Genomic DNA, 25033 nt, shown 5'->3' with positions numbered 1-25033 from the left:
TTTATATATATCTGCATCCCAGGGTCTCTCCCAGCCAGAGCACAGCCTTTGTCCCTCCGTTGTATCCAGGTCGGTACCTGTGAGACCCGAACAGAAGGGAAAGGCAGCTCACAGGAGGCCAGGTGGTGACGCCTGACCTGTCCGCATGGAATTTGTAATAAAAACGATGGTCGCTCCCAGGTTTGCTGCATTTCAAACTCACCGGGGAGTGTTGGGGAGGGGGAAATGCCGCGTTTAACCCCGCAGGTGAAGGGACGCAGAGGTTGATTGCAAACGCCTCAGCATCCTGCCAGGGACAGTCCCAGGGCGGTGGTTTCTGCTCTTCCCTCTCGCTGTAAGCCGTGCTCTCAGCCAGGAGAGGGAGTCAAGGATAGTTGGACAAAGAGTGGGAATCCCAGGAACCTACAGTGGGAACCAGGGTCCTTCTGCAGCATACAACATTCAGCGCTGATTCGTTTCTCTGCCAAGGGTTCACCCTTCCAAAGTAAAAAAATGTTTCAGTGATGCTGTACCCGGTAAGGGAAACGCCAACATGGAAACAAGTGGAGTGTGTCACAGGATCCTCCTGCAGAGAGCTGTTCCAGGGAAGGGGAATTCATTCATTCATTCCAGCCTGTGCTCATGGTCAAACCCTCACCTGGGTGCAACCTGGCTATCTGGTGTCTGAAGCTAGGTCCAGTTTACTCAGATCTGAGTAAACTGGACCTTTTTGTGGTGTTGCTCCGTGCCCCTTCCAGTAGATTTGTAGGATAAATGAGGTTGGAAGGGATCTCAGGAGGACAAGAGATTTTGTATTACTCCCATTTCCATTCCTACAGTTCCTGGGCACAGAGACCTGCAGCACAAGTGTGACAGAAGCAGCCAGGTGGGACCTGGAGTCCCAGGTGTGGAGATGGATCTGTGGCCTCCCAGCTGAAGGGATGACAGAATTTCCTGGATCACCTGATCCACCTAATTGCTGATCTGAGAAAAGGCTTCAAAACACCAAACAGCTGGGAAGAACTGGAGCTGCAAACAGCAATTTATGCTAAAGGTTGCAAAATCTGCTTGGAATTTACACCTTTCAAACAAGGGAGGAAAATTTAGCAGGGAGGTGACAGTTCCAGTCCTGACTGGTTAATGGCTGCTGCAGCAGGGTGTTAGGAGTGAGCAGGGATGTTTGAAAGGAGCAACATGTGAATGAAGCTCTGTTTTGGGAAATATGAAGGGCAGGAAATAAGAATCACTACCAATCAATTGAGAGATATGGAAAATAAAATTAAAATAAGTGCAAGAGCCTTAGGCAGGTGAGAGAATGATGAAGGAAAGTTGAAGGGAGGATACTGCACAGTGAGGAAGAGCTGGGAGTGAAATATAATCTGGGGATGGCCCCCAAATGAAGTGACTGTCTTACCTCAGCTTTTTTTATGTGGGGAATGTTGAACTTATGGAGAGCAGGAGGTGGTGAATGGAAGTGAGGGGGTTCAAGCATCAAACCAAGTTGTTGGGGGAGTTTGAAAATACTGGCACAGGAAATCAGAGGAACTGTAACAAGAGCTGTAATTTACTCTTCCTGGTGTTACCATCCTGTGACTAGAAACCAGTAAGGCAGAACCTGTCTATAAGGAAGTAAAAGCTAAAAACTGAAAACAAACGTCCAAGAACTGACAGTCACAGGAGGTGTGATAGCTGTAGACTGAATTTAAACTCTCCTTCCTAGGAAGAAGAGTTTTGCCTTTGTCCACTGCATCAGAAGGGAGAAGGACATGTGGCACCACATGTCCACGACCCTCCTCAGATGAGAGATGATCCCCACCAACTCTGCCACTCCATCAGGTCCAAACCTACAGTCTGTGCAGGAGTTTTCATCAGGAGTTGTGCTGTGACCTTGGGAACCACACCCGGAGCCCCGTGGGGAATCCAGCCCTTCTCCTGTTCATCTCTCCTATCACATGTGATTCATACCTTTCTCAGCTCTGCTCCTGGGTGCTCCCATGCTCTGCCGTTGTGTTATAAATGAGTGGCTGTTGGTGTTGGTTGATATTTAATGAAGTCCATGTAATACTCTTCACTTATTTACTTACCCGATCCCACTCTTAATACCCAGCCTGGGAAAGTTATCTTGGCTTCTTTAAGCTTTTCCACCATTAGCAATAAACGTTTTACAGTCTTGGCAAGCTGAGGCTGAAAAGCGAGAGCATGACTTCAAACAGCACTGCTCACAGAGAAGGCTTTAAACTGATATTAAATCACTAAACTGTGCAAACATAACAGTCCTGTAATAAAGATAATCTGTGAGCAGTTCAGTCCAGGAGGGGTGAAACCTCTGGGCCCCACAAACTACAGAACCCTTTTGGGCAACTCAGCGTCAGAGCAGAGAGCCACTCATGCTGCAGTGCTGGACAAGGTCTGCCTGAGCGTGAGGCTTCCATCTCAAGCCTGAGCTGCTCCTCCTGCACCAGTGCAGCAGAATGGGAAGGGCTGTAGGGGAGCAGCAGTCCCTACTAATCACCCCAGGCAGGGCCGTACCAGGCTCCAGACATGGTGCCTGGCTGTGATACAATCCAGCAGCTATTCCTCTGCACTCAGAGGATGAGGTGACTAAGAAAATACACCCTAAATGACCATAAATATTGCACTCAAAGCCTGGAAGTGTGCATCCTCCAGGACAGGCTTCTATGCCTGCTGTCACCCTGCGTGTGGCGGTGTGAGGAGGGGATCTCACAGGTGGGAGCAGCACACACTGGGCTGCAGGGAACCATCCCTGCTCTGCTCATGCCCTCCCCATGCACAGATGGCAGGCCAGACCCACATGCACAACGCTGCAAACCGGCACTAATGTGCAAATGCACACAAATCTGTAGCATCTGCTGCCAAAGCAGCTGTACACAGGCAGGCACCACCACCCAGGCACATAAAGCTGTGCTAAGGTGCTGGCAGACCCCCAGACAGCCCAGTGTGTGTGGTGGGACACAGACTCACAGCCTTACCCAGCCCAGGCTTTGAGGGATGACTTTCCCTCTCCTTGGCTTTACCAGGTTTAAGATGAGCAGGTTTTTTTTTGCCAAAGCTTGGTGAGGAATGTGCTTGGCAGGACCTCTGAATGCTTTAAATATTACAGGATTTCTGTTGTTTAATTTTATAGAATCACAGAATAACTTAGGTTGGAAGGAACCTTTAAAGGGCATCTAGTCCAACACCCAGTTTGTCCTGAACTGAGCATTTCCTTTTGCTGCATTTCATGATACTCTTGCACACTGGAAGGAGAGCAGCTGTCTCTGAGGCAGGATGGATCCCTGGCAGGATTAACCCTCGAAAGGAGCTGGGATGGGGCTGCCCAGGGACCTTGGCAGCTTCTCCTTGCAGCCCCTCCATGGCCCAGGCTGCAGCTGCTGGAGCAGTAGAAACATTCAGGTTTGCTCCTGCAAGAAACCAGTTGGTGAATGTTGGAGATGCTTTCCAGGGGAAGCATTGCTGGGTTGGACTGGGTGCTCCAGCTCTTGGGGCTGTCAGCCTGGGGTTCCTTCAGAAGCTCATATATCAGTGGGAAGGAGTGAAGCAGGGCTGGGTTTTAGAGTAACCCCTGAGTGATATCTTTGCACATCCTTAGGGTGAAGGAATGCAGCTGTGTGGTGGACTGTGAGGAGGGGAGCTGCATGCAAGAAATAGTAGGATTTCAATGGAAAATTAAGAGTCTGGAATGCTGGAGGTGCCTCCACTGCCTCCCCAATGGGCGTGCAGCACAGCAGATCTCTCGTGTGCTCTTCCAGGCAAGAAAGTGCTACTCTAATCCCACACCTTAGAATATGGTTCAGAGAAGGCTAAAACCCACTCAGAAGTGAGGATCCCAATGGTTGTCCTTTATCTGTGCTGGAAGTGCTGTAGGTCTGAGTCAGGAATTCTGGTTTAGGTGTTAAGGTTTCTCTTTGCTGCTTCTGCCTCAAGCTTTTTTTCTCAGTGGCTTGTCCCTGCAAAATCAGCTCTGAGTGGATTCCAGGACATGCATGAGCCAATGTGCTCCATGTCAGTGGTTAATGGTAAGTAACCCATCAGCAGGATTAATTAAAAAGTGTTTTTAAGGCACAGTGATGTTTTGGAGAGTCCTGGAAAGGAACAGAATATTATGAGTTACTTTATTGTAATGACTTTCCTGGTCAGTGAGGGGGAACATGTCATGTTCTAGCCAGTGCTGACACCTGGGTTGGCAGCAGCAGAGAGGAATTCCTGTCTGGCTTGGGATGCTTTCTCTGGTGGGTGTCTATGCAGACATTCCCTCAGGCAGCTCTTGTGCTGTTTCTTGCACCCAGGGCAGTTTCTAGGAGGAGCTGGGGAATCACAACAGCTCCCCCAGGCCCCTTATCTGGTGTGGGGTCCCCCAGGCTCACAAGGGGTCCTTGGTCTTTGTGAATCCATGAGGTCCCATGGGACTGCAGGTTCCAGCCAGGCAGAGCCACCAGATGTGAGGGGCTGGAGTGGAGCCTGGCAGCAGAGCCCGGGGCTTTGTGTAACCCACGACTAAACTCCAGCTTAGGGGTGCCCTAAGGCCTCTGGAAGATTTTAGTCACGATCAGGAAAGCCTGGCATCACTCCAGTTCCAAAGTCAGAGTAAGCCTAGGAAATACAGTTCCCAAACCACCTTCTTTCCCAGACCCAGGTTAGACTCAGAGCTCTTCTTCCCCTGGGTTTGAACTGGGAGCATTCTGTTGGTCCCAGCAGCCTCTCCTCTCTCACAGGACACTGAACTGCAGGTCGTGACTGCAGAGTTGTTTGTACCAAGCTCTCCTGCTCACTCTCACATAGCGAAGCTGACAATATATTGCCATTTTTATTGGCCTGGCTGGTAATTTTTCAGGTGCTAGGTGTGTTTATGATTGTCAGGGTCACACCTCAGTTCGGAATGGGGAGAGGGATTTTAGACATACCCACACCTTACCATTCTTCTCCAGCCTCTCTGAGTGGAAAGGATTTGTGCAGTGTGTGGCCTGAGTTTCCCAGTTGGTTGGTGATATTTGCATTAAGCCCAGAGGGAACTGGCCAGCCTGGCACATGGAATTGCCTGGCTCAGCAGTGCCACGTTGCTGAGCTGTCCCTGCTGCCTCTTGGTGCTCATGACTATCTGTGCCTGTGTGTGCACTTGTAAGTTTAATAGCAGCAATAGTTGCTTTTGTCAGAGATGATATGCAGGCCATAAAACTTGTTTGCCTTTTTTTTCCCCCACTCCCACTAAGATAGGAAAGCTGTGGAAAAGGCTCCAAAGCCTGTTGGCTCTTTCAGATGGAAGTTATATAAGGAATATGAAAAGAATGCATTTCATAGTGGCCAAAGGACCTAAAAATACCACTTTCACAGATCTTTGCTTGGACATCATGAAAAGATTCCGCAGCCGGAGATGGTGCTCTCCAGGAAATCATCCCTAGGCTGAGCTGCAGGCACAGAAAGCTCTTGTGTTCAAAAACAATGTAAGGGAAGTTGTGTGTCGAAGGCCAGTCCTCAGAGCAGCCATCTCCTGTGACATGGGACATGGCCTGAGGGTTCCAGGGAGCCCAGCAGGATAAAACACAGGAGTGGAAAGTGTTTCAGGATGATTCCAGGCTGGAGTGACAAAAGAGGTGAGAGTTGGGATGGAGGACACCAATGAAGGACAAGGTTGCTTCTGGGACAGTTCATGGGTTTTTTTTTTCCAAGTGAGCTGAATCCAGCAATAAGAAATCTCCTGTAGGAAGTGCACTGATTTAAGATTAACCAGGTAAAGGGCAACCTTGATAGAGCAGTTAATGGGAAGGAGAATTTATTGCTTCAAAGATTTGATATTACTTATATGGAGTTTTTAGGGCATATACCCAGGTAAAATCAACCATGAATCACAGCAGATGAGTCCCAGGGTTTTTTTGTTCCACATTAAAAAAAAATGAATTAACTCCTTTTCTTTGTCTTGCCTGGACTAACCACTCAGTCCCGTGTGTGCTGGGATGACATGTCCTGTGACTGCTTTTGGTTCCCTTGTTCAGGCATTCAGCAGTGATGCTGGGGCTCTGGATCCTCATAGGTAGTGAGGGTAGGTTATTTGAGACCTGTCCTGTTCTCCCAAGTCCTTGACTCAGAGTGGAGACAGGCTCTAAATGCCTCAAACACAGGCTGGATCTCATCCCTGCATCTCAGCCCTGCTGGCAGTGTGACTGGGACTGGGACACCACTGGATGTGCTAATGGGATGGAAAATCAGGCTGCTTCTCATCCCTTGTACCTAGGGTGAAACTGCCCACCTCAGTTCTCATCAGAGGTGGGAGATGGGGGAACGTGAGGGCAAACTCCCGCAGAGCAGAGCTGAAAATGCTGGATGGTGTTCCTTCCCAGAGACCTAATCTTTACAGCCATCTACACCTCTCTCCCCTCTTCCTGTTCTCTTCCTGGGCAGGCTACAGCTCAGGCTACAGCACAGGCTCTTGTGGTCAGAAAAGCAGGTCGTTAAGAACCTTCACTAATTACTAGTGTATTCCTTACAGCCAGTGATAAATTGATTTTCACTTGATCATCTTACTGTGCCCTATAGGCTCAGTCTGGCTTCCACCTGCTGCCAGCAATAAGGTGGCTGTGTTTGAAACAAAGGACAATCACCCACCCCAACGTGCTCAGAAATTACCTTTGAAATACAAGAGTGACATAAAAATGAACATGTTTGAAATGTGAATAAGATATTTTAGTTTCATTTGCTTGGCTTTCCGAATGTGGTTACTTCAAGCCTTTAAGCTCCCCGGAATCATGAAAGCAAATATTTATTCTTCATGTTTGTTTTTCTTTTAATGAAAATTGGGATTGTCATTCAGTCTTATGATTCCAGCACACGTGGCTTCAGGACAGATACCAGCCAGCATTGGGCTTGCCAGGAAATAGTGACAGCTGGCAACAGCATCAAACACTTGTTTGGGCTTTTTTCTCCATACACATATGCTTTGTGCTCAGACCAACAGGGAGGTTAGCTCCTTGATTTAAAATAAATCCTCCCAGAAGAAAGAAATCCATCTGTCTGGGAAAAGTTAGAAAATATTTTTGCATTTATTTTTTTTTTTTTTTCTTTTTTTTTTTTTTTTTTTTATGAATACAAATCCTTGTGAAGAAATATTCTTCTGTTTCCATTGGAAGGCAGAAACGAGCAAAAATTAATGTACAATATCGAAGAATACTTGGTGCAAATGGACCAAAAAGGATTCCCCACAAAGTATGTCTACATACAAGAAAAAAGTTTGCTGCAGCTGGAAAAGACAGCCTGGTTATTACAGGGTTGGAGGTTTTTTTGCATTTAATCTCCCAATTATAAATAATCAATGTGATTTACAAAATAATTTACAGGAAATGATTGGATTCATCATTGCAATAAGTTACTTGGTACGATGCCACCAGCACTGAGACCCTACAATACCTCTGACACCGCCAGCACGAGGTGTTTCATTTTTGCATTGGAAATCAAGGGACAGAGCTGCAGCTCCTCTGGCTGAGCTGGCTCAGATTTGTCCCCACCAGAGACCTCCTGGCAGCCGTGGGCCCACCATCCTCATCCTCCCAAGAGGCCAGCAATGACTCAGGCCTGCAGTGGTGCAGGGCTCTGGGAGCTCAGCCCTGCTGGCACTGCTGGCTGCAGGAGAGCTCCTTTCCTGGTTTCAGCTGTAAACCAAAGGTCACATCCACAGGTTTTGGCACAGGCAGGCACAGAGGGACAGGGGCAGGGGCACGAGGGAGCACAGCAGGGTGAGCAGACCCAAGGGGTTTGGGTGAGACAGGGTTATTGCTTGACCTCTGTCACATTTCTCTGCAGGACTCGAAGAAGATTCTGTTTTTGAGGTTGGTGCTCTTGAACACTCAGAGGTCTGAAGGAGTCATAATCAATTCTTATCATGTTATAAAGACCTATAAATCTGTTATCAGCCACCCACTGAAGGAGCTGAGGCTGAAGGAGTGGCACTGCACTGGAGAAGTAGATTGTGTGGCATATCTTAGCATTAAAATTGGGTCTGAACTGAGATCCTGCATCCCAATGCTCCCAGCACTTAGAAAGCCCAAGACCTTGTCCAATCTGTGACACTCATAGGTCTCTCCCCTTCCTACCTCTTTCCCCCACTTCCTTCCCAATAGGCATCCAGTGGCCTTCTTCTGACTGCTGAGAAGCAGTAGTTGGGCCAGTGATATTTTGGGCAGTTGCTGCCAGCCTGTAAAGGGGTGAGCCCATCCCATTAGCTGAAATCTCTGGAGTCCCATGGTCCCTCAGATTCCCAGGAGGCAGTGAGTGGTGCAAGGGAAGGGCTTGGCAGTGGTTGCCTCTCCGAGCATTGTGGTGAGAGGGCAGGCATGGCACAGAAACACCAACACCCTCAAGAGGCAAAGGGATGCAAATAGTGGGGTATCTTGGTGGGCCAGACTTTGCCCCAGAATCAGCTGAAAAGATTTGTTTAGATCTGGCTGGGGGGCTTAGAGGGCTGGAGAGTGACACCACGCAAAGACCAGGGACTAGCCGAGGCTGAGGAGCAGTTCTGGCAGTGCTGCCTGGGCAAACCCCATGTGCTTCACCTGCTGTGATGCTCCTGGGGGAGCTTCCACCTCCACCAAGTCTGGCTGGACTGGGGACTGCAGGGGGCTGGCACGGCCATGGGAGGGAAGCCCTGCACTCCCATGGCACAGGGAATTGCTTGTTCACAGGGTCTGCTGTGTGCTGAACCAGTGCTGAGGTGGCAGTGGGGCAGCAGCCTGTCCCCAGCCAGGCACTGCCACCTCCCCACAGAGGGAGGCAGGAATCTGGCCCTCCTTACAAGGACAGAGAGTTTTGGCTTCAGCCTTAGTTCTGGGACTCTGGGGCTGCCCATGGCACGTGCTGTCCGGAGCTGCAGGAAGACAGCTGGTGGTGGCCAGTCCAACAAACCAGTCCGTGTGTTTGTGCCCAGGGACCTCTGGATGGCTTCTCTTTTCACAGTGGCAGAGTCAGTTCGGGCTTCTCTCCCACACGGTGTTCCTAAGGAGGCTGGCTGCTGTGGGGGTTGCTAGATGACCTCCTGTTTTGTGATGGCAGGCTGTGGGATGGACGTGGGCTGCTTTGCCACGGTTGCAATGGCTCCAGGCAGCAGCTTGTACTGCTCTGATCCTGAGCCCGCGGGTGGAGAAGGCTGTGGAGTTTCTGGAGTAGCTGAAGAGAAAGAAACCAAATTAAAAGAGGGCCTCACAAACCTGACAGCACTGGGATCTGTCCTCAGTCCTGCAGGGTTCAGATGTCAGCACAGCCTCTTAAGGGCTTGTGTGTTTGCTCTAGGGCAGCCCAGACATGCAGGCATGGTTAGATGCCCCAGGAGAACCACAATAACCAACATCAAATACGGGCAGCTGCTGATGTTTGGACCTGTACTAACCACATTTTTGGTCAGCCAAGGTCATCTCAGCACAAGGTCCCCAGTGGTGGCCCCATGTGGTGGGCCAGGTCCTCCTGTGTTTTTTCAGAGGATAAGCTGAGGTATGTCTGAACCATTCAAGGGAAGGGGAGCCTTTCCACTGATTTCACTAAGCTCTGGATAGGATCATTCATCCCTTAAGGGCTATGTAAAAGTTACAGTCTGCCAAGGAGTATCTTGTTGAATCATTTAGTCTGGCCTAATCTAATCTAACCCACCTCTCTGTTTGTCTTTCCCTCCTTTCTGCATAGGAATTTCTCACACACTCATTACCAGAGACTTTGTCTTGCTTGCAGATTTCCTTGCAAGATAGAAATTACCTCCACAGGCACACTGGAAAGCTCCTGGTTTCTCCCAGGAGCTCTCTGTCTCTCTGGATATACTCACACATCTGCCCGTTGTGCATCTGAGGAGGCATTGTGTTGGCCACAATGACGTTTGTTCCCAGGTTCTCCTGGATCAGATGAGGGTGCAGGGGGTGGTGGGTGTGCGGCGTTTCACTTGATGAGCCTAGAACATGCATAAGACATTAATTGCCACAATGGCAGAAGGAGACAGTTCAGATGGGCAGACCCACTGCACCCAAGGCTCCAAGGCTCTGTGCACAGTTAGCTTGTGCACAAGTGACTGCAGCACACCCTTCCCTTTCTCTCCATGGATGCCTTGAACTAATTAACCCCTGCCTGCTGCCTGCATGTCCTCTTATACACAATTATATTCCTTAGTCACACCTCCACGTGAAGAATAGCACAGTGGGAACTTTTCATTTTGTTTTGTCCCATTGGATTCTCCCACTAGAAAATCTAGGATGTTCTTTCAACCTGAGCTTTCAGACCTTTTTGTTTTGATGAGTCCCTTCTGGCAGAAGAGGATTGGTGTCTGGGGGTGCACAGCAAAGCTCCTGCGTGTGCAGGGGGCTGGGGATGCCTCTGTAAACACAGGCACAGCTAATGCATCTCTTTAGATGAGAAGAAGTAGAGGACCCTTGGTTACCCCTGTCAAGGACAGGGGAGATGATTTTGTGTGAGTCAAGGGCTGACCTGCAGGCTGGCTGTCTCTAACTTTTCTAGACAGGGAGCAGTGACTAAGGAAGGTCTCACGGGGACAATAATCAGGGAACACTGAGAGGCCTCTTGTCAGACCCTCTAGTACTCACCTCCCAGCAGCATCTCCTGCAGCAGGTTGTCAATCTTAGCCATGCCAAAGAGCTTGACGAACTGGATCTGCTCTATCATCTGCCAGGTGATGCTCTGCAGCACGGGCAGCAGCAGCAGCAGCTCCCCGAAGCGGCCCCGCGAGTCGTACTGCCGGTCGTTGATGTAATCCTCCAGGCTCACCTGCACCTGGTACCGCATCCGCTTGATCTTGGATGGGTCGCTCAGTCCCTTGGCATCTGCAACAACCCACACAGCAAACTCTCCAGGCTGCTCCCCTGGGAGCTGCCTGCCAGTGCCAGCATGAAGTCTGGGCACAGCCTGAGGTGAGCTGCCTCTGCTTCCCCATCGTCTGCTGTGACGGACAATCCTTCTCTTCTTTGACTTCTCCCCTCCCTCTCTAAGAACAGTTTGGCCCAGACAGGAGACCAGGCACCATTTCCACCATGGTGTTAGTCAGCATAATCCAGACTAGGCCCCTCTGATGGGAACCCTTGCCAAGCTGGGGCATACCTGGGTCAAAGAAGATGATGGCTTTCAAGCAGGCATATTCATTGTCATCTATCTGCAGCTCCTGGAAGGGCAGGACCAGCTCGTCCAGGATGCGGATGGCCACACGATTCACCTCCACCAGCTCGGGGCAGTTCCGTGGGATGATGTGATCATTTCCTTCAGACAAGCAGCACAGACACCATCATGCTGTCATTGCTCAACACTTATCCAGGGTGACAAGGAGTTCAAAATGCAGGTAACTAATGCTGAGATAATCATGGGGATGGAGGAATTAAGAAGCCCCTCCTTCAGCCCCAACCCTGTCTCAGAACACCAGAAATTTTGATTTGTGTTGCCAGAGCAGCTTCTCATTACCCAGGAGCCACTCAAGTGAGGAAAAACTGACCAAGGAATGAGAGCTTTTTTCTCAATCCCATCACAGCTGGTTTACACAAACCATGGCGGTGCACCATGAATGCTCACACAGCCCCCACACATCATGGCCTTGATGTCAATGTTAGCCAGGCCTAGCTGCACTCAAAGGTTTTGCTGGGCTTGCTAAAATACAGAACAGCTCAAGCCACCACCCTTGCAAAAAGGATGTCCACAAACACTGAACCACCCTCTCCTTCACCCCAGCAGAGAAGTGTCACAGAAGCAGATGGGCTGGGAGCAGAAGGGCAATTTTTACCTAGCAGCAAGACATCCTTGAACACCATGGACCTCTTGGCAGCTCCCAGTAACAGATGCTCCCCTGCGTGTGCACGTAGCAGTGCTACCTGCAAGGGCAGGGAAAGTTATTTCAGTGATGGAGAGACTGAGACAAAGCTGTGATTTCATGTAAGCAAGAGGGAAAGGTCAGCATTCCTGTATTGCACTCAGGGATGGGGAGTGAGGGCCCCTCTTCAGTTACAGGCAGAGAAAGAGATCAAAAAACAGTCTGTGCTAAACCAGTTATAAATCCAGCAGAACCAGCAGACAGCACCTGAAATATCCCATATTCAGGACACATGTCATGAGCAAGACCGTGTTAGGCTGTCCCAGGATCTCCCAGCACTGTGGGCTGTTTGCACACAGCTCCTACCAAGTGCAGAACCAGGGGCCACACTCCACCCTGGGAAGTGGGGTGAAGCACAATCTGCTGCTGGACAGCTGCTGTCCCTCTGGGCTGTGCCCACCTGCCACTGAAACCACAGCCTTGGGGACCCATGTCCTGCTGGCCCTCCTCAGCCACAGGAATTGGGGACAGGGAAGCCAAAGGGATGTTTTTCTCCCCTGATGTTAATGATTGAAGTGTTTCGCTTTACACCCTCCAGTGGCTCCTGAGAATGTTCTGAATCTTTTGCCCTCCTTCAGTTAAAATTTCAGAGATTTAGGCAGAAAGAGAAGTTAACAATTGGACATCCTGACACAGAGGCTTCTTAATGTCCAGCCAGGAGCTTCTGCTGGGGAAAACAATCATTAAACATTAATAGAGAAATGCTGAAAAGTATGTCCTGATGGGAATGGTCCCCTTTTCCAGTGTGTTATCCTCAGCATCTGTCAAAGCCAGGAGAAGTCTCACCCTACCAGAAATGCCAGGAGAATGTATCACCCACAGAAGAGAGCTCTGGTTAGGAAAGATGCTGATGTCTAGTAGAGGACTGTGTTTTTTTCCCCCAAATGGTAAAATAGGTTATGCAAAATAAACAGAGTAGAGATCCTTGCAAAAAGACTGCACACACATGACACTGGGGAATCTTTATCTAGATGCCAAAATCTAGCCTCTCTCTGTTGCTGTCCAAACATGGGTGGATATGTTAGCTGAGCTGCTTGGAATTACCTGAATTACCAAAATTTTTTACCAGGAATTAACAACACTGAGCTTTCCTACCTGAAAAAACTTTGACAAGGAAAAAACTGCCAGTCCCAGGGGGGAATGAAGCTCCCACCTAGAAATTTCCTGCCTATTGCAAATTCAAGAAGGTTCAGTTTGTAACCCCCTTTTTTGTGTCCATAAATTTCATTGTTTGAGCAGGGTTAAAGTGAATTAAACCTTCAAGAAGACCAAACCATGTCATTTGATATTTGTTCTTGCAGTGATGAACCTGAGATACATCGTTTCATTATAAATTATAAATAATATTCATTATAAATTATAAATATATAGTTTCATATATATATTTATTATTATATATTATATTTATTATATAATATTTTAGTTTCATATATAAATTATGAATTGTATTTTCCTCAGCAATTTAACAGATTTCTTATAATTTTAAACAATACAGTACTTGCAGACAATAGAAAAGAAGGAAACATGCTCCCCTTTTAAGAGCGCTGAATTCCCCAGAGCTCTCGGAGCTGCTGGGTGGTTACTAAAGAGCTCAGATTTAGGATTTAGGAGGTTTTGATCAGCTGGATACTCTCAACTGGATATCCTTTTTCTTCATTACATAAAAATTACCTTTAGGTCAATAGGGCTGGAGGCTGGTCCTAGCTGAAGAGAGCACGTGCTGGTTTTGTGACTGGACAGACTGGAAATACCTTCCTACCTGTGACAGGACCTGTGCTGGCCCTGCCAGAAGTGCTGTCCCAGCCACATGTGCTGCTCAAGACTGGACACACATCATGTCCTTCAACACCTGCTGCAGACCTCTGAAATTTAGACTTCCACAGGAGGCCTCTCCTTGTACCTCTTTGAGGCTGCCTGAGATCCTGCAGTGCAGCTCTATGGAGGACACCAAACCCACTGTGCTTATCTGCATTAGGCAACCTGCAAATGTCATTTCAGTAATTTCTGTTACATGCAAATATATTATTGCTTTTTAATCCTGAAAAAATATTTTCTACTGCTTTGGGAGCAAACTAGCGCTCAGCTTCAAAATTTCATGCTGAGAGCATGGATACAAACATAGCCCTAGGCAGGAAGCAGCAAGGGACAGGCAGATTTTAGGTTTTGGGCAGACCTTAGGCCAGAAATCTCTGCTGCTAATTCTGATTACCCCAAGCATTTGTATAGCACTTCAGGTTTTCAAAGTGCTGCGCAAACCATAATTAATAAATGACTGTCTGACCCCAAAATGCTGCTCTGATAAGGACCCAGTTCAAGCTCAGCGTTATCTGGCTGTGCTCATCGGCTGATTAGCAGCACATGCAAGTGGTCACTGCTGGCATTGTATGGATGCCTGGCCTGTGCTGGCATTGTATGGATGCTGTTCCCAATCAGCTGCAGCAGTCAGGATAACAGAGTGCACAATGAGCATTTTCTTTGAAGGTCTCAGCTGGCTTTGGCTCCCCGCTGACTTCAGCAGAGCAGAGCGAGGTGGGGTGGATGGGGGGACTTGCCTGGTCATCCAGGGGCAGCTCACAGAATGGGGGGATGTACTTGGCCCACTCCACCAACACCAGCAGCTGCTGCTTCATGGACTCACACACATCAGAAATATTGGCAATCTTCTTCCCTCGGATGTCTCCGTTGAGCACAGGAACCGGGGATGATATCTGGAAGGAGAGATCCTTCAGCTTTCAGTGCCACAGAGGAACCCCAGAGAGGAAAATCCCCAGCCCATGGGCTGTGTTGGTGCACACTCCAGAAATTACAATTACATTTTCCTATTGCACACAGCCTGCTCCCAGAGCAGGTGACCCAACAAGGCTCATTGGAGCTGAGATCAGCTTGGGGATCTGTGAACATGAATGGCTGCAGAGCAGAGGCTGTGGATCATCTTGATAAACTGGAATGCTTTGAATAGACTGGAAAGCACAGAAGAAACATTCCTAAAGCCAGGATCTTCCTCCTACTGAACAAATGTACTCAGCCAAGATCCAGGAGGGAACAGAGGGGCTTGTGTGGCAGTCAGCCTCACCAGTAGAAAGGACACGTCCACCCAGCACTGCTGCACAAGCTGCCTGGTCCCACCAAAGGGCAGGGAACTGTTCCCTCTCCCACCCTGCTCCAGAGGCAGCGCTTGGCCAGAGCTGCTGTGTCTGCTTTCCACAGGAGGCCAGCAGGCTCTGCCCCTCTCCTGAGTCATCATGAGCACACCAGGGCACAGCTTGGCAGGTCTGACATTGCACCTGGTCACTAATGTTTGACATCACATGCTTTGAATAGATAAAGACAGGATTTAAAGACAACAGCCTCCCACCTCCCACTGGCTTTTAGGTCCTTTTGGCAAAACTGGGCAAGTGCAAACATGCCCACAACTCAGGTCACATTTGTTACGTGGCAAATTTTTTGTGATTGCCATTTCATTTGCAAAGGACAAACCTGACAACATGGCAAGTACTGTCTCCCAGAGCTGGACAGAACATCTCCCCCAAACCAGGCACCCAACCTCCTGCCTGGTTCTCATGCATAGCTGCTCACCCAGGTCATCTGAAAATTTGCCCTTAGTCACAACTTCATCCTCATGCTTCTGTAAGCAATTAACTCAACCCCATCACTGCCCTCTGCCTGCCCTCTGTGCTCTTGTACAACATCAGCTCTTCCTGTCCTATTCCTGCCAGCATTTTCAGCTTGGACCCTGCCAGCCTCCCCAAAGAAATAAAATTCAAATACCACTTTTTTTTTTTTTTTTTCTTTCCAGGTTGCATTACCTGGAGGCTTTCCAGCTCACCAGCTATTATTGAATAAATAAGATTGTAAAAATCTCACCATGTATTACCCTAATCAGAGGGCCCGGAAGGCTTAGCAAATAAATAAAGACCTCTGAGTGAGTGACCCTAGATCTTGGAGAAAGCAGCTCCTCAGCAGTATCTTGTTCTAATTAGCCAGGCACATAAAAGTTACCAATTACTGTGCTGGAGCCTGCCTTGTTTAATGAGTCTCTCTGTGCTCTGTGGGAGAGCAGGAGCTCCCCTGGATTTGTCCATGGCTGTAGTTTTTATCTGCAGACCCTGCTTACATGTGATGGCCCTGCAGGACTCTGAGCCCTGGAAATGTCCTTCCCTTGTAGATTTGGTGACTCGAGACCCCATCATCTCACACCTCTGGGAGCAGCACCAAGCTTATTTTTATAGGGTATATAAATATATTTGGGCCTGCATAGGACAAGGTGAGACGTGGGATTAGACTGGATATCCTTTTTGTGTATGAGATTGGCCCTTCTGGCATATCCCCTCCTTGGGGAAGTGGACCTTACAGCCTGAGCCTAATGTGAAGCCCAGAGCACAGCATGTCCTGTCCTGGAGCATCTCCCAGGGCAGCCTTCGGGGTACAGTGACCCTTGAAACAGCGTGGATGCCAACTCAGCCCCCTGCTCTTGCCCAGGACACAGGGTGCTGTTCTCCCCAGCTCCCATGAAGAGCAGCAGCTCTTGCCTCCAGCACAGCTCCATCCTCATCACTTGTTCTCACAGACAAACCCTCCCTGCAGGCTGTGTGTGTCCATCCTGTCCTGTGTCCTCCCAGAGCTGTGTACGCCTTTACAGTACCCAGTCTCTTAAATCAGAGCTATCTTTTCAATGTGAACGCTCTAGGAAACAAATCTTGGCAGCACGCAAGTGGAAACAGGGAATTTCAAGCAAGCACTGGAAAAAGTATCTGCATAAAACAAGCAGGAAACTGATTCCTCATGAAACTGTGCAGGAATCCAAAGTTCCTGACAGCTCATGGGGAAGGGAGGCTGCTCATGCAAGGCCAGGCCCTCATGGGCTCAGGCAGCCGCAGCTCTTTGGATTGCAATGATTCTACCCTGTTTTCTTCCATCAGGCTCTCCAGCCTTCCTAAAGCAGAACAAATCACTGCATATTGTTACAACTGAGTTCTGGACTAAGGAGATTTAAAGGGATGGTTTCAGGTAACAATTTATTTTTGAAAAACCAGTGTTGAGCTGTCAGAAAAAGCACTTAGAAAAGAGGTGATAATTTGAAGACTGAGCTGTTAAACACTCAGCTGTCTCTACAAGCCAGGTAGTGCCTGATGCTTTTGCATTTGCTAAGAAGAAAGAAGAAGTACCTGCTGTGCCAGGGCTTCTGCGTGCAGGAGGGCATTGATGGAGGGCAAGCTGCTGTCCTCGTAACTTGATCTGCGGGTGCTGATTCGGTCCCGTTCATTTTGTACAGCTGCAAGAGAGGATTTTGGCTGAGCTGCAGGTCGTTCATGGCAATGCACACTAAAAACTAGCACAGACTTTTGGCGTTCCCCTTCCTTAGCTGCAGTTTCTCAGCTTCCCTGCCAGGCAGGGCGGAGGTGCAGCTGTGTCTGGTTTGTGATGGGATGCCAGCGAGAGCCGACTACATCTGGTGGATCTGATTTCTTATTTGCTTTATTAGACTTTCCAGGGATGGGGTTGATTCAGAACCCAAACACCTGTAGAGTTCAGCGGGGAAAATTTCCTGGCAAAGGATCTGAGTGTTTTGATTTCATGATACGGGGTTTGAAACGATGGCCACACTCATGTACTCAGCCCAAAGCTGATGTGTGAAATGGAGGAGTATCTGCAAAGTTTCCTTGCCCACATGACTCCTGTGAGCTCCATTCAGAAAGCTGTTGCACTGGGCAGGTGTAACTGGAAAACTTCTGTTTCAACTACAGTATGGAAGGAAGTGCTGAACTGCTCCCGTTTGTCCATCCAGAGCAAAAGAGTTCTCTCGCACCTTACTGCAAAAGCATCCCAGGACAGGTTTGACCCCAGTGTGCCTCCCTGTTTGGTCTAGTCTTGAGAGCCTTGAGGGCTTTGAGGGGGAGGATTTGCCTGTTCTGTCTGTCACGAGGCCATAACTCACCCTGGCCACGCCACTCAAAGCCATCTGCTCAAATAAGCTATTGATCCGTGGCAGGGGGAGCAGCACAGTCCCTGCCTTGGGCTGGTGGCTCTCTGGATTGATACGTTCTCGATGTATAAATCTGCCTGATAAAAAGCAATAATGAGGCTGGGCCAGGAGAAAAGCCCTGCAGTCAGCGGCTGTAAATAAGAGCTCTCAAGGTTATGCTGCTTGTTATCAGTAGCAGGCCCCCGAGTTCAGTCATGCCATGATGTTTTCCAAATGTTTGCTCAGTATTAGCTGGTCATGCACCTAATGTAACTTCTATTGAATATTAACAGACAACAGCACAGCTCTGGGCAGGGGATGAACTGCCTGGAGAGGAGGATTCCTATATTCTTCAGGGAAAGTCAAGAAAAGTTGCTTGTGATACCTCATCCCCTTTTATAGGGAATAAATGTTCCTGCTCAGAGGTCTTCCTGCAGCCACCAACGTACCACTGGCACTTCCTTGTTGTCTTCAAGGACCCTTTTACTCCAAAGTTTCTCCTTGAGGAGGTGTGAACTGGGAGGAGCATGGGGTTTAATTTCCCTGCATGAAATAACAGGGCCAAATGCCTCCCAGTTGTCCCTCTGCAGACAGGAGTGGGGTGAGCTCTGGGGGATGCCTCTGCTCCTGGCACTTTGTCCCTCCACTAACAGGACCACCATCAAGGCCACCAGGTTTTCCTGCCACTTCACTGAAATGGGGCTAAATAGGGGGAGAATCCTGCTGTGGGGACCTGTAAGGGCTGCAGAGACAGGGAGGTAGGGAAGCTGAGGGGGTGAATATGGGCCATGCAGGGATATCTCTACTCTTTTCATACAGTTAAATAGCAAAATTGCTTCACTTTACTCTGGATCCTTTCTGCTGTGGCTGAAACTAAACTAAACTCACTGCCTCTCTGCAGTGGGTCAGCAAGAACCGATATATCTATCAGGAAAAAAAGGTGCAAAATGTCAGTGTGACTTTGGCTGGACTCACCCATCCAGCTGTGAGCTTTGTGGTCACTCTGGGACAACAGCACTTTGAGCAGTTTTACCGAAGTGTTTGCAAATTTCCAGGCCTTCTTTGAAGTTTCTGCTGCTCAGTGATGTGGAGAAGCATTCCCAGACCCCTCTGATGGACTGGCTGTGGGGGAGCCCAAGTGCTGTGTGTGTCAGTGTGAGCACGAGCGAGCTGAAGAGCCCTGGTGTGATTTGTGTGCACAAGCACGGGCAGTTCTGAGACACAGGCATGGAGTGTCCCTAAATCCCCCTGTGGTGGGGTCAGGATGTGTGGAGGAGACAGGGCTAAGGTGGCTGGGTGAGTGTGCATCTGCAGGGACCAGCCTTGGGCTTCCTCAAATATGCACAGCCAGCGTGAGGGGCTGCTGCTGGGGGAAAGCCACAGTCACCCACCTTCCTTCTTCATTCCTGCTCGGAAGCACTTCTTAAGCCTGCAGTACCGGCACTGGTTTCTTTTGTCTTTGTCTACCACACACTGCCTGTTAAACCTGGGAAGAAAGAGAGAAAGAGAGATGTAAGGAGCAGCAAGATTGAGCCTGAAGGCAGGGCAAGACAGAGCCCCAAGCTCCACGATGTGCTCAGAGCAGGTTCCCAGAGGCTCACCCTGAGAAAGGAGCCCCACTCTGGGATTTTTCCACTCTAGCTTTAGCCTGTGGTTTCTTTTTTGCACCGAACATCTCAGCTCTCCCCTCTACCCCTGGATGTTCAATAAGGACAGCCTAGAACTGAGTCACAGGCAGGAGCTCAGGCTGCTGGTCTTACTCAGTAACCATTAGGGATAGGATGTCTGTAGTGGACTAACAAACCCCAGGGAAGTTAAAAGTGTGATCCAGGAGAGTCAGAACCAACTTGGAAGCTGCTACTGTAGATCCCAGTAGAATGGAAAGAAGAATGTATTTATTCTGAATTTTAAAAAGAGGTGGAAGGTTGTAGTAAGGTTTGTGAGGTTAAGAAGTCAGTTTAAGTCCCTGCATCTCTCCAGGGCTGTGTCTGAGATTCTCAGAGGTTGTTTCTGACCTCTGGACAGCATTGCTGGTGTGCAAACTGCTCTGCTGCCACTTGCACTTCAGAGAGGACTTGGGAATCAACCAGCTCCTTCCCTCCAGGCTTGTGTCACCAAATCCTCTGCACATGGTGGGGAAAACACTGATCTCCCATGTGTGTGACTCACGAGCCTGGTGGCCACTTGCAGCATGAATTTCACTTGCAAATTTGCTCTAATTTACAGCAGATTGATCCAGCTTGCAGAGTAAAGATAAAGAAGTACAGAGCTGGAGAAGGGCTCCCAGCCATGCAGAATTCTGTAGCTTTTGAAAAGACTTCCTTCTACTGTGCTTTTTAAAACCCCCAAGCTATGATTTGCCTAAATGGATACCCAAAAGCAGCTTTGAAAATATTCCTGTAGTACATATAAAAGCCTGAGCTTCCAAAGAACTGGGCACCTTGGCTTTTCTGATGGAATTGTGGGGAGGGGGCTCCCTGGGCAGCAGCAGCCTTAAATAACCCTGGGGTGCAAATGATGATGTGCTTCACAGGCACTCATAAACCTGGGCCTTCCTTCTGTCGCTTAGGTTTTAGAGTCATGTTGCTCTTTATGCTCCCCAAGTGTCTGTCAGGCCATCAGGAGTAACTGACTGAAAAAGCCCAAGGGATTTTAGACACTGCAAACTGAGGATTCTTCAGTTTCCTCTGTGACTCTCTACATGTGAGCTGCTCCAAGCCAGCAGCACACAGGTGACAGCTGCTGATGGCACAGGAGAGCCGTGGCTGCCACCAATGGCACGAGGTGCAGAGCATGAGTTTCAGGAGCAACACGAGTGCCTTGTCCTTGGAAAAGTGCACCTTGTGCTGCCCCTCATGGAGCTCCTCAGGTGTTCTTGCACCATGTGGCAGGCACTGTGGCTGGATGTCAGGCACACATCCATCTCGTGATGGAGAAGGATTGCCCCCAGGGAGTGAGCAAGGTTTGTGCTGCATGCAGGGCACTGAGTGGTGAAGTGCTAAGTCCCTGAAATGGGGCTTCTCCCCTGGCTTCTTGCTGCTTGCTGGGTATGGTTGGCCATAGCCATTTGCAGGAACATGTGCTTGGCCCCTGAAGTGTGGGGCAACACCACTCAGGGTCTTTACCCAGCGATCAGTGGAGGGCAGTCCCAAAGTCAGGGCAGTCACTGAGCCCTCCCAGCTGAGGGTTTATGTCAGGGAAAATGGAGGAGGATGCAGAGAAGCTGCAGAGGATGAAGGGCCATTCTGCTGCACCTTGAGGGCTTTGCCATTGAGCCGTGAGGGGCCGTTCTGTCTGAGCCATGGGTCTCTGTGCCCTCTGTCCTCACCTGCAGGAGTACATGTGGTTCTTCCGGACGCTCCTCCTGAAGAAGCCTTTGCAGCCATCGCAGCTGGAAGCCCCGTAGTGCTTCCCCGTGGCGCGGTCCCCGCAGATGGCACACAGCGTGCTCACCCCAATGCTGCTGGAAGTGTTGAGGCTGGCTGCTTCTGACGGAGATGTGTCTGCAAGGGGATGGACACAGCAAGAAGAAGACCTTAAGACAGCCAGCCAACATTTTTTAATTCAGCTACCAGCCAGAGACTCTTGGGGAAAGCAGGCAGCTGCAGCCTGGCTGTGTGGCAGGGGCCAGCCAGAGAGGTGTGTGTAAGCTCTCGGTGCTTAAGTAATTGCATTTTGGGTGCACTAAAACTTCCTGTATTCCATGGTGAGAGCCCTCTTCCCAAAGGCCTGGCTGCAGCAATGCCTTCAGATAAAGTGAAAGCCCATTTGCAGGAGTGACAGAGCAGAGCCAAAATTCCTTGGGGATTTGCAGACACTTTGGGCTGCAGTAGTGTGGCCAGAGAAAAAGCTGATGCAGAGTTAAAGCTGAGGTATTACAGCTCAGGGTGAGCAGCTGATTTATTAGGGAGGTGTTTGTGTTATAGCACTGAAAGAGCCCAAGACAAGCCCTGAGCAGATGAGGTGAACAGTTCCCTTCTGCAGGCATGGAGCTCCAGCCTGCACAACCCTTCTTTGGGAAAACAAGACTTTAGGTGAATAACAAACTCAAATGACTTCAGCTGGAAAACTCATGTGGGCAAAGGCTACCCATGCAAGGAAGGACTGATTAAAGAAAAAAGGTGGCACTCTGGCATGGAGAAGGCTGTAGGCTGGGTATCTTCCAGAGTCTGGTAGGATCACAGTAAACATTGATTTGTCTTACAGTCTCTGCAGACCAAGGGGGAATGGGACTTGCAGGGCTTTTTTTGGAGGATAGGGAATTGCAGCAGCCTCTGGAGGAAAGGACATCTGAAAGGCTAAAAACCCCTCCAGAAAGCCAAACAACCCTCAAGGCTGAAGGGATCAGCTCTTAATTCAGTTGATCTAATTGACCCCTCCCATGTACATCTTTCTGTGTCAGCACAGGCACATCCTCCTCCCTCAGTGGAAATACCAGTCACAAATCATACCCAGGATCTACAAAGCCACAGAAACCTGCTGGGATTTTTAATGCCTGAGCATATTGGCCCCTGATTTCTGGGGTTTAGCAGGGACTCAGTTAAGGCTCACCCTGGAAGGGCCACAGCTGCTCCCACCTGGCACCCAGCACAAGGGCTGCTCCCAGCTGGGCTCCCATGCTAGCCCAGCTGTGGGTGCTGGGGGGAGCAAGGCAAGTCTGCCTGGGGCAGGGCTGCATTTTTAGCTTCTGTTTTGCAGAGAAAGGGGTATTTCAGCAGGTGCTGCACATCCTGCTCATGCCACCCCTCAGCAGGAGCAACTGGCACAGAAGCAACAGTGAGTGGGTACAGGGGTTCTTGAGTCTTCCCTACCTCTGGCAGCATCTTTCATTTCCCTGCCTGCTTCCTGTCCTTCCAATTCCTCGTGTCCCTCCTGTATTTCTTTCTGAGTCAGTTTGCTGCCTCTCTGTGTCCCTGCCTGGCACTCCCTGTCACGCAGCTACAGCAATACCAGAGCAAAGCTCCTGTCTCCACTCCCAAAGCCCTGAGCCTTCCCAAGGCTGTCCTGGCTGTCTCTTGTCCCTGTCAGCAGCTTGCTTCTGAAAACATCCTTCCTCCATACATATCCTGAGGGCTCAGCTGCGTCACTCCAGAAGGAAAGTCAAATTCCCAGTTTCAGCTAAACACAGGACTTAGATGTGAGAGGAAGAGCTGATCTGCCTGTAATCCCATTACTTGTATATCTGCGAGAGCCCAGATAAATCCCTTTTTAGCAATCTACCACGCTGTAATCAGATGAACATAGAACAGGAAAAACTGGCACTCTTATCAAAGAAATTGCAACATCTCAGTCTAATAGTCAACAACAATGAAATTATTGCCTAATGGATAATTTTCCAATTAAGTTTATTTTGCCAAATATGTGCCAAAAATGTGGGCTCTGGCTGCTGCAATCAAGTGGTTGGAGTTAAGGTAAATAGAGGAAAGAAAAAATCTGATTTTGAGACCTTGCAGCTGAGCCCTGTGTTAGGACAGAAGCTGCTCAAGAGGTCCCAGAGCCTGTCTAAGCACAGGATGCATTTTGCCTATGAGAGGCAAACTTGGTCCCTGCTGAGCAGCCACCCTGGGGCTGGAGCTGCAGAGCTGTGCAGGGCAGTGGCTGGGCTCTGAGGCAGTCCTTGGCCAGAAAAAGAGGCAGAGGTTCTGCAGGTGGAGGTTCTGTAGGAGGTGTGTCCTCCAGGGCAGCTCCTGCAGTGCCAGAACAGCCCTGGAGCTGGGCCCAGGAGGAGAGGAGTTGGTGCTGCCTGCCCCAGCTGACTCATCCACTCCTGGAGTGTCACAGCACACTGGATCTTGTCACAGGAAATTATCCTGTCCCTCTGCCCCTTGGAGCCCAGGGTGGGAAAATCACAGCCCCTTGTGCAGATGCTTGCTGGGTGGGAGAGGGGCATGGAGAGGGAGCAAGGCCTGAGCTTGTCCCAGAGTGCCCAGATGGATATCAGCAGAGCCAAAGGGGGTGACTTGTGGCACCTAAATGGGTAGGACCAGCCCCCAGGAGTGGAGAAGGGGCTGGGACCCAGAGTGGAGGAGGTTTCTGCACAGCAGAGCCACTCTGGCACCACAGTGTGACATCCCTGACAGAGCAGAGCCACGAGCCAGGGAAGACCCACACAGGCTGTGATGGAAGAGTCCACACAGCCAGCACAGCCCTTCTGGGACAGAGGTGGCCAGCAGCCCCAGTGACACAGCACATGGGAGGAAAGGGCTCGGGGAGCCATGTTCTGTGCCTTGGCTTAGTCATTAACCTCATATTTAGAGAGACTTTAGGGGGGACTTGGAGAGGAATCTCCTGTTATCTCTGAGCATTTAATCACCAAGACTCTTTGGTCCCCAGATGGATGGGCCAGCATTCTGAATTCTGGAGGGTTAGGTGTGATGCTACCCTCCTGAAGGGATGGGAACATTTGTCTATCCCCTCAAGGCCCCCTTGTCCCTCTTACTGGGGGCTGAGCCAGAAAAGGGGATGCCACCCCTACACCCCAGAGCTGCACTGGGGGAGGGCTGTGGCCTCAGAACAGCTGCAGCAGCAGTGCCTAAATCACTTCTGGTGGTGATTTTCACCCTTACCAGGTGCTAAATGCCTTTCTGCTCCAGGGACTGGCTTTCAGCTCTGGAGACACAGGGTCAGTTGTGTGTCTGGTGAACCACCAACAGCACTTCACACAGAAACTTTTGGCTGAGGTCTGAGACCCCCACCATGTTCAGCCCCAGCCCCATTCCCTGGGCTGAATGTCTGGAGGGGACCTCTCATTCCACCCAGCTCCTGGTGTGTGCCTGCTCCCAAGGGCTCTGGGCTGCAGGACACCATCCCTGTACCAAACACAGCTCTGTGTCCCTGCTCTGTTTTCCCCTGGGGAAGCAGAAATCCCCCTGGGAGCTCCCCATCTGACACCCCTTCCCTCCCCAGGAACATTTTTGGTGCCACCCCAGGGACTTCTCCTCCTGCAGCCCCCGGCTCATCCCACCCAGCAGAGGGGAGAAGACAGAGGGGACTTACCATTGCCCATAGCCAGCACCTGCATGTTCTCAAACTCCAGGGTGGTGTATGCCGGGTCTAGCGCTGCGCTATAATCTGCCATCTCCATGTCTATGAGGGCTTTGGAAAGGCGCATTATCCTCGGCAAACACGGGCCAGATTGTACCGATTCCCTTGTCCCAGGCTATTGGCCCTCCTGCCTTCCTCTGTCTTCACTGCGTCCCCTACCTGTTGTCTTTTAATTCAGATATTTCTCTGAAAGGATT

At 49.8% G+C, this 25033-nt stretch overlaps 1 protein-coding gene and 1 long non-coding RNA gene across 2 annotated transcripts; one reads left to right on the top strand and one right to left on the bottom strand.

The window, feature by feature from the left end:
• Positions 1–71: 71 nt before the first annotated feature.
• LOC131585123 (uncharacterized) lies at positions 72–2000 on the top strand. Its single transcript, XR_009278866.1, has 3 exons — positions 72–180; positions 819–1033; positions 1700–2000. It is a non-coding gene; the product is annotated as an uncharacterized LOC131585123 (long non-coding RNA).
• Positions 2001–5755: 3755 nt separating this feature from the next.
• On the bottom strand, positions 5756–25033 carry HNF4A (hepatocyte nuclear factor 4 alpha). Its single transcript, XM_058850785.1, has 10 exons — positions 24789–25033; positions 21121–21295; positions 19184–19278; positions 16996–17102; positions 14379–14538; positions 11744–11827; positions 11074–11229; positions 10563–10799; positions 9794–9916; positions 5756–9147 (listed from the first exon to the last, which is right to left on the bottom strand). Exons 1-10 carry the CDS (start codon positions 24901–24903, stop codon positions 9005–9007), a joined length of 1395 nt encoding a protein of 464 aa, XP_058706768.1. The 5' UTR covers positions 24904–25033; the 3' UTR covers positions 5756–9004.

Source organism: Poecile atricapillus, chromosome 15 (genome assembly GCF_030490865.1).
Source record: "Poecile atricapillus isolate bPoeAtr1 chromosome 15, bPoeAtr1.hap1, whole genome shotgun sequence".
NCBI lineage: Eukaryota > Metazoa > Chordata > Aves > Passeriformes > Paridae > Poecile > Poecile atricapillus.
This window is presented reverse-complemented; position numbering and strand designations above follow the sequence as displayed.

Bases quoted from the DNA above. Each gene is read 5' to 3' on its own strand.
- HNF4A (XM_058850785.1), bottom strand. From the start codon at position 24,903: ATGCGCCTTTCCAAAGCCCTCATAGACATGGAGATGGCAGATTATAGC. The intron at 17,103-19,183 runs GTGGGTGACTGT...CCTCTCTTGCAG, and splicing joins AGCAGGAATGAAGAAGGAAG to CTGTACAAAATGAACGGGAC. The intron at 14,539-16,995 runs GTACTTCTTCTT...CTCTCCTTCCAG, and splicing joins CAGAAGCCCTGGCACAGCAG to ATATCATCCCCGGTTCCTGT.